At 39.2% G+C, this 16,103-nt stretch overlaps 1 protein-coding gene across 9 annotated transcripts in view; it reads left to right on the top strand.

Annotated features, from left to right (window-relative positions):
* The window catches only part of APOO (apolipoprotein O), a 59,924-nt gene extending 50,799 nt beyond the window's left edge, over positions 1 to 9,125 (top strand). For 4 of the 9 annotated variants that reach the window (XM_034649408.1, XM_011235122.3, XM_034649407.1 and 1 more), the window contains 2 exons: positions 5,319 to 5,384; positions 8,877 to 9,125. In XM_034649408.1, the coding sequence (XP_034505299.1) occupies positions 5,319 to 5,354 (36 nt within the window). In that variant the 3' untranslated portion in view covers positions 5,355 to 5,384; positions 8,877 to 9,125. Of the gene's footprint in view, positions 1 to 5,318; positions 5,385 to 6,982; positions 7,281 to 8,876 lie in introns of those variants that run through there. The other 5 variants (XR_002144290.2, XR_004622385.1, XM_034649409.1 and 2 more) reach the window with 3 other exon arrangements.
* The last annotated feature ends 6,978 nt before the right edge of the window (positions 9,126 to 16,103 follow it).

Genomic DNA, 16,103 nt, shown 5'->3' with positions numbered 1-16,103 from the left:
AAGCCTGAAACTATTTACTGATTGTCCATTGCTGATCTGAAACCCTTTCGCAAGTCTGAATATCCAAGATAGATGCCAGTTGTGGGCGTGGGGCCCCAGGGTCACAGATGGCTCTTTTGGAGCTGTCCTATAATTAGCCAAACACAGCAGTGTGTCTCAGTAAATCGCATGTTTAGTTTTCACTAGGTTTTAAGAAAATGTAACAAGTTACTATGAAGGAATTGTAGAATGACTGTTAAAGGCCAACAATAACTAAAAAGTAAAATCTTAATAATTCTTTAAAGGGCAGGAAAATCCATGAAGAAATACAAACCTGTTACTAACGTGAAAACCGAGCAGAACTTATGAAGCTGGGCTTTTAATAGTTGTGTTCAGGCCCCTGCTGGCTCAGCAGGAAAATGAAAGGGAAGCCGCAGCCACCACCCTGAGTAAATATACCCTGCTTTCTCTTCCTCCATTCCAAATTCCTCAGCTTGCTAAACACACTCAAGTTTAGCTCTCAGTAAGTTACGGGGTTTCACAATTATCCTCTCTGATATTTCTATCACAGATGGAGAAATACTGCATGATTCAGCTTATATAAAGTATCTGAAATAGTCAGACTCATAGGACCAGAGAGTAGAATGGTGGTTGCCAGGGGCTGGGTGTGGGGAAGGGGATTGGGGAGTTACTGTTCAAGGGGGGTAAAGTCTCAGTCATGCAAGATGAATGTGTTCTAAAGATCAGCTGTACAGCACTGTGCCTATAAGTCAACAGTACTGTATCATACATTTAAAAATTTGTCAGAGTCAATCTCATGTTAAGTATTCTTAAAACAATAAAATAAAAATAAGAATGGTGTGGTGGGTTTTCCATAAAGCTAAATTTGTTATGAATTGGTGCCTTTTCTAGTGTCGGCTGTTTAAAGGTACTAGGCAATGATTTTTCTTTTTTTTTTTTTTTACACCAGTACTTAACAAAATAAAAAGTTAAAAATCCTGGGCAGGGGGAGCATCTCCTTTTTTGAAAGGCATAAAGCTTTTTTATCAGAAAAGGTGGACCAAGTAGAATACAGCATAGCCTGGTGGCCAAGAGAGTGGACTCTGGACTAGGTGCTCCAGGCCCCGCCCCGCCTCCACCTCTCTTGAAACCTGGGGAAATTGCTCAGGCACTCTGGGAAATGGGAGTAGGACCTCCTGGGGCTGCTTTGAAATGAAATGAGTTTATCCATGTAAGAAACTTATAAAATGGCCAGACTCTAGCACATGATAGCCATGACAGCTGTCATGTGACCCTGCATATTTTTGCTTCTGCTTGAGAAGATAACATCTCCCGATGGGAAATGGAACCAGAGGGCTTATATCCATTAGGCGAGAGTCCTCCCACCAGTGTTTTAGTTTCCTACCCCGCCATAAGAAATGACCACAAATTTACTGGCTGAAAGTGATACAAATTTATATTATCTTAGACCCCGTAGATCAGGAGCCTTGGTGCTAAATCAAGGTGTCAGCAGGGCTGCATTCCTTTCTGTTGGCTCCAGGGGAGAATCCATTTCCCCCCTCATTCAGGTTGTTGACAGAATTCATTTCAGTTCCTTATGGTTGCAGGGTCAAGGTCTGTTTTGCTGGCTGCCAGCTGAGGGCTGTTCCCAGCTTCTAGAGGCTGCAGCTTTCCTTGGCTCACAGCCCTCTTCCTCCATCTTCAAAGCCAGCCAGTGCCAAGTTGAGTCCTTTTCATGTCCCATTTCTCTGACCCTGTCTTTTGCCCCCTCTTTGACTATTGGAACCCATGTAATAATGCAAAATAATCTCCCTGTTGGAAAGTCAGCTGATTCGCAGCCTGAATCCCCATGCCACGTAAATTCACCTTTGCCATGTAAAGTAACACAGCCACAGTTTCCAGGATTAGGATGCAGACATTTTTGGGGGAGGCCTGATTCTGCTTACCATATCCAGTGAACTGGGATGTCACTGGGGTCTTTAACAGGTCATTTATCCTTACCTTTTATCTCCTCATCAAAAAGGTACAGTGATCTTTTACATAGGATAAATAATGTTTATTGAGTACTTACTGTGAGCTTGGCCCTGGGTGCTAAACTCTTTGTTCACGAAGAGTCTGTGGCAGGTTCTAGTGTTATTCCCCATTTTACAAATGAAGGAACTGCATTTGGAAAAGTTAAGTAAGTGATCAAAATAATCAACTGGTGAGGGGCTCAGATATTTCAGTGGGCTAGTATACCTCAGGGGTTTGTCTGGAAATGCTTCTTCACTGAGCAGTGCATACTAATTAGAAGTAAATGTTTGGACTAAAACAAATGTTTTGATGTTGCTAATAGAAGTGATCATTCATGTTCATGGCTGTGGTAAGAAAATAAATTTTCTTCTATAGCGTAGCCAAGTTGGCACATAAAACTAACCATCACAGTGCTATTTAGCTTATTCCTCTAGCCCTATATAGTCCAATATGGCAGCCACTAGCTATTAAGTACTTGAAATATAGCTAGTCTGAATTGAGGTGTGTGCTATAAGTATAAATTCACAGCAAACTTAGAAGACATGGTACAAATAAAAAGAATGTAAACTATCATTATTTTTATACTGTGATCATATGTTGAAATAATATTTTAGATATGTTGGATTAAATAAAACATATTAATTATTTTTTAAAAAAACAGAGAAACCTGGGCAGCTGGGTGGCTCAGTCGGTTGAGCTTCCGACTCTTGATTTTGGTTCAGGTCATGGTCTCAGGGTCCTGGGATCGAGCCCTGTGTCGGGCTTCACGCTCAGTGGGGATTCTGCTTGAAATTCTCTTCCCCTCTCTTTCTCTCTCTGCCCCTCCCCCTGCCCACACACCCTCTGTCTCTAAAATGAATAAATCTGAGAGTGGGCAACCCACCCAGGTGCCCCTAAATAAATAAATCTTAAAAAAATGAAACCTGATAGGTATCAAAATTAAGTTATAAGGAGAATTCAGTTATAAAATATTTCAAATGAAACTGAAAAATGCAAAAAAAAAGTTAATTTCTGGCTTGTACTAAATCACAATCTGTCTTTTGAAGTTGGAGAATGTTGTTTTTTTTCTGAGATCATGGCAGTTTCTGCCAAGACAGATCTGATTTGTAATAGGGTGGTTGGGCTCAATATTTCTTTAGTGAGATATTTGACTGTCATGTTTTGTTATACTATAAGTGTATGTAACCAAACAAGAAAAATTTCCTAGCAACAGAGTTGTTTTCCTCAACCAGAAGAATATTTTATGTGTTCATTTTCTGAATATCCAAAAGATAAAAAAGCTTAAGAACTTAGCATCTTAGGGACCTGGGTGGCTCAGCCGGTTAAACATCTGCCTTTGGCTCAGGTCATAATCCCAGGGTCCTGGAATCGAGCCCCATATCAGGCTCTCTGCTCAGCAGGGAGCCTGCTTTTCCCTGTCCCTAGGGCTGCTGCTCCCCCTGCTTGGGCTTTCTCTCTCTGTCAAATAAATAAAATACGTATTAAAAAAATAATTTAACATCTTATATTTTTGAGGTTGAGATGCTGGCAAGTATAGATAGTAGAATATATAAGAATATCACTAAAAGTACTTGGCAAGCATAACATTAAGGTAATTCACACCTAAAATATATTTAACTAGGTAGAGAATTATATGGTTTTTATGACAGATGCAATTGCTGGACATGGTTATCTCACTTACCTTCATAAATTAAGCCTCTTTTTTTTAAAATCTCTTTTTGTTCTTCATTAATTACATACCCAAACATTTTTTTTACCCTCATCAGATCTCTAGGTTCTATTGTATTTCATTTGTTTATTCAACAAATGTTTAAGTACCGTGTGCTAGGAGGTCCTAGGGATATTGTGCCCTCATGAAGCTTACATATTAGTAAATGATTCATCTTATATATTAGTAAATGAATGGAAGAATTATACAATTCAGGAAGCACATGGATGCTGTGAATGTGAATAAAAGGTTTTCATCTAAATTGAAGGACACATGATGGATGGGAAAGCCTTGATCTAGAGGACGAATAGCATTTAAACAGGCAGAAAGTGGGATTGACCAGTCTAGGTCAAGGGATACATTTTGCAAAGTTCTCATCCTAGGAAAGAGCTTGGCAGGTTGGAAAAGCAACAGCAAGAAGGCTTCTGTGTGTGTGTGTGTGGGTGTGTGTGATTGTGACTCTCAAGGAATACAGTAAGGCACACGGTACTGAGTCCTGTAGAGCTCGGTTCGGAGCAACAAGTAGTTATGGGTGTTGTATAATGATCCACCAAGCAATACATAGGGCCTTGTTCTCCAGAACTTCATCATCAAGTGGATGTGGTCTGGAGATAGGGTAACCATATAATTTATCATCCAAGTCAGGATACACTTGAGAGTGAAAGGGGGTGCTGTTAATTATGCTGGGACAGTGGGTATAAAGCAGTATAAGTTGGGCACACCGGGATGTATGATGACCATGCTTAAAGACCAGTTTTCAACCACTCCGGTAAGCTTGGCGTTGCCTAGAAACTGCTCTGAAAGTACAGAGTTAGTTATGTGTTCCTGCTTTCTCACTTTCCCCCCTCCCTCATGCATGGATAACTCTGCGAGAAGGCCACCAGGAGAACCTGCACCAAGTCTAGACCACGGAATCCCAGCCCCATTGTTCGCTCACCTACAGCCTACTGTTTGCAGGTTGCCATCTCATGAGAGTTCACCTCCTTGATGGACATCAATTCTTATTAACATGTTTTCAGAATTACAGTATTGAAAACATATAGGAAGGAAAATAAAGCCTTAAACGTTTAGCGCATGAACTTTTCCTACTAGAAACTTTCCTGCATCACTTCTGGTAGATGACATGACCTAATTATACGTTCCCAGATGGTGGCCAGGCAGAATGGGTGTGGTCCAATTATAACCTCTTTCACAGTAAATATGTTTTGTGATTTGGCCCCTCTGGTGGATGATACACAGAGAAGAACAGCTTTATTCTTTATTTTTATTTTTTTAAATTTTTTAGCAATGGCAGCAGCATGAAGTAGTGTAGAAGTCTTTTCACTCTTGGATTTTTTATGGAATCAGCTGTTTGGCTGAATCTCTGTGGTGAGGATTAATGGAGCTTTAGTTCCTGGTCTCCTCTGTGCCTAAGTCACTGTCTATAGCAGGGCCCTCAGGGAGCCCTTGTAATTCCTTCAGTTAACTGAGAAATGGGTCAGGTTGCATTATAAGAATATTTAATGTTGTATTTAGCCAAATACTGAAGATGGGCATCTTGAGACACTCCAGGCTTTCTTTAGAAGTTTGACTATTTCTTTTTAAACTGTATTAATATTCTTAATTTTTGTTTTATAAGCCAGGAAATGTGAAGAATTCACCTGGAAATAAATAGAATGCTCCATGCTCTGCCCATTTTAATCAGGTAAAGAACAAGATAATTCTGTAGTCATTTTTAGCCTTGTTAGCACCAGCTGAAATGACTCGTTCTTAATTCAACTTAATTAATTATAGCAGTTTCAGCTTCATTTAGATACATAAGGGCCAGTATGATGTTTCATTCCATCTTTAATTAATTTGTGGACTTAAGTGCCTTTGCTTGTTTAATTGTGTTCATTCCTGAGAAGTACCTGGGTTTTTAAGACAAGCTAGAATGTGGCAGTTGGGATTTGTATACAAAACTATTTCAAACAATTGAAAAGTGCCATTGTTTCTTAGGTTTGTGTTTTTTTCAAATAACACTTTACTATAGTAGGCACCCTTGTATTTATCTGAGTCATTAAATAAACATTTGTTGAATGAGCAATGTTGTAGAGAAGCTCAAGATTATATAGAAATATTATTTTAAGTACCATAGGGAATTCATAGGTGTAATTATTCTTTCTTTAAAGATTGAGTAACCGGAGGCTAGAGAAATTTAGGATACCAGATGAAGTCAGAAAATCAGTGTGATTTCTTCTGTTCTTGTACTCAATTCACTCTCTTCAGTCATTTGTTCAGTATTTACTCATGAGTACCAGCTAAGTACAAAACACTAGTTATATTAATGTTAGTTTGTGTGTATATTAAAAATTATATGATAGCACTTGTGATTTCCTGATAAGATTATATTGAGTTTGAAAACAATTAAATATTTAGCTAAATATTATTTAATTCTGGTATATCCATGAAGAGGAGTATTATTATGTTTCAGTAATATTTAATTGCATGGAAACTTGTGAAATGAAAAAAAAAGGTAGTATGGTACATTTTTAGAGAGGATAAAGACCAGGAAATACAACAAAAAATGTAAGTATATATCTTGGGATAGTAGAATTATGGATGTTCTTTATAGTTTTTCTTCTATATAACTTTCTATATTTTAAGGTATTCTGCAGTGAATATGAATTTTTTAGTCTTTTTTTAAAAAGATCACTGCTACATTAATTGTAAATCATGACTGCTATTTACGGTCCATGAAAACCCTCAGTGTGAGGCTTTTCTTTCTCAAGCTGTGTCCATATTTTTAGAGATGCAGAGAGTCTTACAGTCTTAGAATTTGAGAGGGGTCCTCTGGCCCCCCAGCCAGCCTCAAGCATAAATACCCTGTAGCCCTGTGTGTTCTCACTTATCATCTTCACTGATAGGCACTTCACGCCACAGGGCAGCCATCTTTGGACAGTACTGATTTTTAGGAAGCTGTTTCTTATACTAAGCAAAAATATGTCTTTTTGTAACTCCTATGCAATGGTTCTGATCCTGCCTTAGGGGTCACAGAAAACAAACCCAGATCCTCTTTCACATCTCAGCCCTTCATATGGTAACCCCAAGTCATACTTCTCAAATTTTATCATACAAACATATTACCACAGGAGCTTGTTCAAAGACAGAGGCCTAAGCCCCACCCCAGTATCAACATTCCTGGAGAGCTGGGCCAGACATGTACCAGATGTGTATTGAAAGAGAGACTAGAACGTGAGCAGCCAGGAAACCATATATGTCCTCCAGAAACTTGACATTGAATATATTATGTTTTCTCTGCAGGGACATTGAGACTTGGAATACGGGGAAACTACGTAAATATCTATTTCATCTTTCCAGAATATTCTGGGCCAGAGTTCAGTTTACTGTATACACAACCTTGATCTTGTTCTTTACTTTTTTACTTCTCTATTGGAGATGGAGTTTTCAATTATAAAAGCGATACATATTTGTTGTAAAGAAATTTTTTTTATGGGAGCCTGGGTGGCTCAGTTGGTTAAGCAGGTGACTTTGGCTCAGGTCATGATCTCAGGGTCCTGGGATCCAATCAAGCCCCGTGTTGGGCTCCCTGCTCAGCGGGGAGTCTGCTTCTCCCTCTTCCCCTGCCCCTCCCCCTGCTTGTGCGCTCTCTCAAATAAATAATAAATAAAATCTTTTAAAAAATATTTTTAGATAAATATTTTTAGTTTGTCTGGTCCTCTCTTCTTTTTCCATGGTTAATTTCTGATACTAGCTTGACATACCATTCCAGCCTTTTTTCTCTGTGTGTAAATGTGTACACATCATACCTTCTTTTGGTTTTTTGACAGAATGAGCTCATGTTCCTTGAATGGTTTTGCAAGTACACTGAAACGTCCATGAGGGAACATATCTCAATTTTATTATCACACCTAAAGAAATTAACACTAATTGTTTAATATCATTTCATATTTAGGTAGTATGTAGATTTCCCTGATTGTCTTTTTGCCTTTGGTTTCTTTGAATCAGGATCCAAACAAGATCTGCCCATTACATTTGACTGATAGGTCCCTGAAGTCCCTTTTAAACTGTAATAGTTCCTTCTCCTTCATTTTCCCCTTGCCATTCAATTTTTGAAAAAACAGGCCTATTTATCCTTTAGAAGATCCCACATTCTGGCTATGACTGAGTACATCCATTTAGTGTCATTCTGTTTATCTTTTGGTTCCTCTCTTCTCTCCATTTCCAATAAAATGGTAGTTAGATCTGAAGGCTCCATCAGATGAGGTTCAATGTTAGTAAGAATACTTCATAGACAGTGCTATGTTTACCTGTGTTGAATGAATGAAAAAACTTGCCTTTTTTCGCGTAATATATTATGTGCATCTTTTTCTCTTAGTACTTAGAGATCTCATTCCTTCTCTTAGCTGCTTAATAATTTCCTAGTATGTACTACCATGGCCTATTGAATCCTTGTCAATATAGGTCATTTCCAGTTTCCAGTTTTAACAGTGCAGTAAATGTATTCAATTCTTAGAGAAGTCCAAAACAGATTAATAAACTGAAATGGAAAAGGTAAGCTAGGGGTTTACATGTTTAACATAAGAAGTTTGGACTTTATATTAAAAGATATATTTGTATCTAAAAATATATCTCTAAAATATTTATAAACTTCTAATTGCTAAGTAGATTCATTACATATTGGAAAGAAAGCACTCTGGAGAAGAATCAGTTTGTCTTTGGTATGTCTTTGGATGATTTGTGTTCCATTCCAGAGAAGAATAGTGGGGTGATCTGAGGAAAGGTATACGTCAGACCGACAGTGATATAATCACACTCTCCTTCAGCAGATGGACAGAAATGTAGTTGTTTGGTTTTTCAGAAGGGGAGAGATGTGGTGTGTGCTGTGCCATTTAAGCATTTATTTTTTATTTATTCATCCATCTGTTTAATTATGCTCAGGTACACAGCCAGTTGAGAATCTGAATGTAGTTTGGATGAAACACAAAAGCGTTCTGCTTTGTGGTTTAAGTGTCTGTAAAGTAGAAATAATTACAGTTTTTTTTTCTGGCGCATTATGATCCTTACAGTCATAATAGTAATGTAAATATTTAATATGGTTTCTCAATTTAACCCTGATGAATTTTCAAAAAACAAAGTTTTAGAGTCTCTTTTTTTTCCCCTTGGCAGTTTACTTATGGTTTTCTTTTTCTTTTAGTTATAGGTAAACATTGGAAACTCCATGCAGTAAACCAGTATTTCTACAGAAAAATGGCAGAGAAGTCAGTACTGAATGTAGTAAATTGGCTTTCTTCTTCAGGACAAACTATACTAGGCTTCTTTGTTGTCTTGGGTGATGCCGTGCTACAAGTGGACTAATCGGAAATCTTTTCACCTAGAGACAATGTCTAGCCTTAGAACTCCTCGTTCTCATGTTGCTATTTATGTACATAATTAAAATTCCAAATTTAAAAAAAAGTTCTGCCTTTTTTTTATATTGAGTGACAGTTTAAGCCTATCTGGCTGGTGCCCATGGGTGCAGTACGCATGGTTGTATGTGTGGTATGTCTCTTTGAGTGTACGTGTGTGTGTGTGTGTGTGTGTGTTAAAGTAAACTGTTAACTCCCTCAGGGCAGACCAGCTGGCAGTCTGCACAGTGCAAGCCCCACAAGAGTCGAGTCATGCAGAGTGGCTCTAGAGCTGAGAGATGATGCTCGAATGGCCAGCGCGAGAGCCTAACTTGTAAGTAATAGTTGGCCTGACAGTGATTAGAAGACATACAAAAGAAAACAGTAATCGCGACCCCTTGTTGTGTTCCATTGCCTCCCTGCTTACACGGTTCTTCCCCTTCCTGAATGCCAGTGGGAGTTGCATAATGAAGCAGTCTGTCCTCGGCCAGTGCAAGAATGGTATGTGCTCATGTGTATTGGTTCTGTGTATGTCGGCCTTGTACTCACTTCTGTGGCCCCTGAATGCACAGCTTACTGAACTTTGTATTTTCATTGCTGGTGGGAACAACAGGAGCCCCTTTTGGCACATCAACCAGCGAGGGAAGATGGCAGGGGAACAGCATGTGAAAAAGAATTGAGAATTTCCAATTTGCAGTCAGGTTGGAAATTAAAAGTTGTCTTTGTATTCTTGTAGTGTCGATTCCGAACTGTTGACCTTCCAGATTTGATAGCATTTGGTAAGCTAGCACGGCACAAATGAAACGTGCTCATGTTAATAGATGGAGCCAAAATGGCCAGGAATGTTGCCAGCATTATCACCGGACTAATGAGCTGAAGCAAATTTGTCCCTAGAATAATCCCTGTGGTGACCCAGAAGTCTTTATTTCCTTTTTTGCCAAAATACTTTTGTGTTATTGTGCCAGTCTTCCAAATATATTAAAGCTGTGCCCTAAATTTAATATCTCATAAATATACTATTATTATTTCAGGCTTTTCCCATTGGCTTGGCTTCCTTTATCACCCCCAGAAAGTAGAAACTCCACAAGTTTCCTCATTCTTGAGATTGCTTGATCTAGAGAAGATGAAGAAATGGCTCTTGAGATCATTAATCAAAAGGTATTTGAGTGCCTCCTAACTGTAAGGTATTACTTCCCATTTTTAACCCTTTAGTCAGTATTGAAACATTGCCTTAAAACCTCTTAAATCCTCCAAGGGGGGTGGTGGGGTGGGGGTCACAGAGCCGGCTCAGAATAGTACGTGGCCTGCATTTAGGACAGCAAGGTTCATCACTTTCCAACCAGGCTAACTCAGTCGCTCTTTATACTATGATCCTTTCTTTCCGTGGTGATTTATGTCTAGTGCTGCCTGCCTTTTACATTTATCACTTTTTGCTTGCCTTTCATGAACCCTGAACTGTAGGGAGTAAAAAATTTGCATATTATAAGATTTTTTATTTCTCCAGCTCTTTACACTTTTCACAGTGCTAGTTTATATCTTTCCTTTCTTGGCTTATTCCTGACCTCAGTAGGTTTGTATTCTGTTTTTCTGTCCTGAGGTAATACCTTTTACTTATGTTTATACTTTTTATTCTGTTTTTTGTGACAGTTCCCTTTATGATAAAACTGTGATTCTCAATTCAGTTTATCTGTAACTTAATCAGGACAATTCTATTTGAATAACTTTAGAGACTGGATGGAATGTTCTCTACCATAATATATAGAGTGATACAAGGTGCTCTGAAGAGACAAATGTGGTGTGGTCTGTTCTGTGATAATGTAGGAGTTGGAGTCCTAAGAAAGATTGCTTTATCACAAATCAAGATTATAAAGCAATTGTTTCAATGGGGAAAAAGGGACGGAGATGCTGAAGAATGCCTTCATCAATCTTATCATCTGTGTTGCCGCTTGGGACAAAATCAAAACAATAGTAGTAGGTGGAAGAACCAAGGCCAGGCCAGCTATGGGACTGCCCACCTTGGCAGTACAGTAGTAGGTGCCTGGGCCACTGGGTTAGCAGCTTTTATTGTAAATGCACTGCTGGTCTCAGCCCACAGGTGGCCCATGTACCACAAAGTACTTCCCTAATGGATCAATGACATTAGATTCAAGTGGCCTAAAGGAAATTCAAAATAAGGTAAAACACTTGTGTTCACATATACAGATGGAATAATGTGACTTGTTTGTGGTTAAATAGCCAACCGATGACAGTTAAAATTAGGCCATATAGTGAGTATTACGGATTTTTATTCGTTTAGAGATAAAGTTCAGAATCCTTGAATTCAGTGAAAAAGAGACAGAGATTATGTTCTCCTCACTGTCCTATATTGATGAATGCACTTTGCACTCATTTTCTGGGAAAGGTTTGATATGTAGAGAAACACTTTACATTGTGACCAGGAGTATTCATGCTTATTGTATAAGCTGAATGGTGTACCATGAGTGTAAATGTTTTCACTTTTTAATTTAATACACCTACCCAATCTAATGCAAAAACTTCTGTCAGAGGGATCAGCAATGTATTTGTGGGATTAAATTCTCATCCAAGGCTTAATTGTAATTAAAGGTAGGTAAGTGAAATAAAAGGGATCTAAACTGGTAAGGAGGAAGTAAAACTCTCACTCTTTGCAGATGACGTGATACTATGTACAGAAAACCTTTGACACTCCACCAAAAAACTACTAGATAAATGAATTCAGTAAAGTCTCAGGATACCGAATCAATGTACAGAAACCTGTGGCATTCCTGTACACTAAAAATGAAGCAGCAGAAGGTGAAATTAAGAAAATCTCATTTATAGTTGCACCAAAAACAATGAAATATATCTAGGAATAAACTTAATCAAACAGTTGAAAAGTGTATATGTGGAAAACTATAAAACACTGATGAAAGAAATTCAAGATGACATAAAGAAATGGAAAGACATTCCATGCTCATGGGTTGGAAGAATTGGGTTGTCTATATTACCCAAAGCAGTCCACACATTTAATGCAATCCCTATCAAAATACCAATAGCCATTTTTCACAGAACTAGAACAAACAACCCTAAAATTTGTATGGAACCACAAAAGACCTCAGATAGCCAAAGCAATCTTGAAAAAGAAAAAATGGAGGTGTTACAATTCCGCATTTCAAGTTATATGACAAAAGGGCAGTCATTAAAATAGTATGGCACTGGCATAAAAATAGACACATAGATTAATGGAATAGAACAGAAAATCCAGAAATAAACCCACAAGTACATGGTCAATTAATCTTCAACGAAGGAGGAATGAATATACAGTGGGGAAGAAGTCTTTTCAACAAATGGTGCTGGGGAAACAGGATAGCTACGTGCGAAAAGAATGAAACTGGACCATGTTCTTTCACCATACACAAAAATAAACTCAAAATGGATTGAAGACCTATATGTGAGTCCTCCCACAAAAATCCTTCAGGAGAGCACAGGCAGTAATTTCTCATACATGGGCTAGAGCAGCATTTTTCTAGATATGCCTCCTGAGGCAAGGGAAATAAAAGCAAAAATAAACTGTTGGGGCTACATCAAAATAAGTTTCTGCACAGTGAAGGAAACAGTCAAAACTAAAAGGCAGCCTACAGAATGGGAGAAGATATTTGCAAATGACATACCCAATAAAGGGTTAGTAGCCAAAATATATAAAGAACTGATACAACTCAACACCCAAAAACCAAATAATCCAATTAAAAAATGGAAGACATGAACAGACATTTTTCCAAAGAAGGCATCCGGATGGCCAACAGACACATGAAAAGAAGTTCATCGTCACTCATTATCAGGGGAATACGAATCAAAACCGCAATGAGATATCAGCTCACACCTGTCAGAGGGGCTAAAATCAAAAACACAAGAAACAACAAGTGTTGGTGAGGATGTGGAGAAAAAGGAACCCTCATGCACCATTGGTGGGAATGCAAACTGGTGCAGCCCCTGTGGAAAACAGTATGGAGGTTCCTCAAAAAAATAAATATAGAACTATCTATGATCCAGTAGTTGCACTCCTGGGTATTTACCCCCCAAATGCAAAAGCACTAATTCAGAGGGATACATGCACCCCTATGTTTAGAGCAGCATTATTTCTTTTCATAGCCAAACTATGAAAGCAGCAGAAGTGTCCCATAAATTGATGAATGGATAAAGAAGTGATATATATATTCCATTCTCTCTATATGTATATATGTATAGAATGGAATATTACTCAGCCATAAAAAGAATGAAATCTTGCCATTTACAATGACATGGATGGAGCTAGAGAGTATTATACTAAACGAAATAAGTCAGAGAAAGACAAATACCATATGATCTCACTTATATGTGGAATTTAAGAAACAAAACAGGGGCACCTGGGTGGCACAGCGTTTAAGCGTCTGCCTTCGGCTCAGGGCGTGATCCCGGTGTTATGGGATCGAGCCCCACATCAGGCTCCTCCGCTATGAGCCTGCTTCTTCCTCTCGCTCTCCCCCTGCTTATGTTTCCTCTCTCGCTGGCTGTCTCTATCTCTGTCAAATAAATAAAATCTTTTTAAAAAAATAAGAAACAAAACAAGCAAAGAAAAAAGACAAACCAGGAAAGAGTCTTGACTATAGAGAACAAACTGATGGTTACCAGAGGGGAGAAGGGCGGGGGAATGGGTGAAATAAGAGATGGAAATTAAAGAGTATACATATCATGACGGGAAAAAAATGATAAAAGACGTAATGGCTTCGTTTATCACCAGCTGAAAGAGAGTTGTTTGAGGTTTTGGTTTTCACCCTGTACACCTCCTGTCTGATGTTTTGTTTCCCTTTTGATAGGTTCAAATTTCAAGTCCACAGTCAGCTAGCACATAGTTCTAAAGATACAATTAGGTCAGACTCTAGACATGACCAAAGTTCAGGCTTATTTATATTTAGGAAATGATAGCCAAAGAAATTTCTGGATGGAGCAAAAGTTTGTTTTCATAAGCCAGCGTTTCACTGTTTACATTTTGTTCACTTAGCAGTGCTGAGTGACCTGTATTTCACATTTAAGGGCCTTTATCTTCTTAAGTCTAAAGCGTTGTTGTTGCGCTTCAGCTATGACTCTGGGAGGCAGGAGAATAGTGTAGAAAGTGGCTCTTCTCCCTGCCCACCCCCAACCTGGGAAATAGTCTTCAGACTCAGCTGCAGAGTCCGTCCATAAATTCTCTTTTCGCAGGTACACCTTGGGACACTCTCCGTTCAGCACTGGCTTGTCTCAAGAGTGTAAAGGACAGGTGGACACAAAAGTAAAGGCAAAGATGGAGAAAAATATAGGATTCAGAGACTGCTCCCCACACTCAAAAGTGAAGTCACAGCGGGTCCTTCCAGTGTGTAGATGACGCAATATGCAGATTTTGTTAGTGACTCGAAATCTGAGTGTGATTGGAGGCATGATTTTAAATGCTTTGTTCACTACAGGGAAAATACCAGCTTTTAAACATCAGCTGTCTGGTTTATCTTTTTTTTTAAAGATATTATTTATTTGAGAGAGAGCATAAGCAGGGGAGAGGCAGAGGGAGAGGGAGGAGCTGAGCAGACAGCCCAATGTGGGACTCCACCCCAAGACTCCGAGATCATGACCAGAGCCAAAGGCAGACATTTAACCCATTGAGCCACTCAGGCGCCCCTGGTTTATCTTCCATATCTCTTCTAAACTGGGAGAAAAGGACCCTCAGCTAATGAGTGTCTGAATGCACGTATGACTTTGTCCGTAAGACCGTAGGAGAGGGAATTTTGTTTTTCCCTAGGAAGAGTGATTTTTAGGTTGTCATTAGCTCTGAAGGAAAGGATGGGGAGAGGGAGACAATGGGACACCTGGTTTTTGCAACACACTTGGTGGAACTGTTTGACTCTTGAAATCCTGAGCCCGTATAACAGTGACATAAATAAAAGTAACAAAAACATTTTTAAAAGAATTCTAAGAAAAGCAAGGAAGTTAACATTAGAAGTCTTAAATTTACTTTGTAAACTTTGGTTCCGTGTGTTCAGTGGGGCCCTTCCTGTCATGAGTGCGGTATGATACATTTCTGTTTTTTCAAGTTTTAGAAGGTTGTGGTGTGACTTTTATCTATGGCATTTTGTGGGTCATATCTCTCTGATTTACTTTCTGACTCCTCCTTCAGGAATGCAACCCTCTGTCACAGCATTACTCAAGAGGGAAGCTGTGATTTGTCTGGGGGCATGTTCCCCGGGATCGAAAGTCATGTTGTTTCCACGAAGAAAAGCAGACTGCTTCGTGTAGTGTTCGACTTACTGAGGCTCTTTAGACGTGGCCGTGGCCATGGTGCTCCCAGGGCCTTCCCTGCTTCGTGTTCCCTACTTGCCTCCTGCTGCTGAGGCTGGTGAGGATATGTCCTCCTTTCGGCATCTCCTCTCTGTCCTGTCAGGCAAACGTGACATTGTTTTCTGCTCCTCACTTTGCGTTCCTGGCTCTTTGTGGGCCCAGCTGATCTAAAGACGCTTAACTTACTACTAATAGATTTCTTGGTGCGATTGTTGTTTTCCCCTTGGGTCGCCTTCTGTTCTTGTTCCTCATTTCTAGGCAGGATGTGAGATTTAGGAAAGGCTTGCCCCTTTACAGAACTTTTTTAAGTTGTTTGTACTCCTGTTGAATTCCCCATTGCCCTTACATTTCTAAAGAACTATGTTTCCAGACGTGAAAACCTCTCTCTGACCTCTCGGATCACTTTGTAGATTTTCTGTGTCCTCCTGCACGTTCTACCCTTGTGATTTCGCACCTGATCTCTAGTAGACTACTCTCCCTGAGACCAGGGCAAGTGTCTTTCTCCTTAGTGTTCCCACGGTGCTGACCTTAGGTGCTGACATTATGTGGCAAAATGTGTGCTGAGTGTACTCTTTAAAGTTCAAAATTGCATTATGATTTGGTTTTATCTGAGCCCTTGAGGATGCCCATAAGCATTGGATTTGTTCGATGGCCACCGGTCCAAGAGTGTGTGTGCCTCTGTTTCTGACTTCCAGATC

The sequence above is a fragment of the Ailuropoda melanoleuca genome, chromosome X (assembly GCF_002007445.2).
Source record: "Ailuropoda melanoleuca isolate Jingjing chromosome X, ASM200744v2, whole genome shotgun sequence".
In the NCBI taxonomy this organism is placed as follows: Eukaryota; Metazoa; Chordata; class Mammalia; order Carnivora; family Ursidae; genus Ailuropoda; species Ailuropoda melanoleuca.
This window is presented reverse-complemented; position numbering and strand designations above follow the sequence as displayed.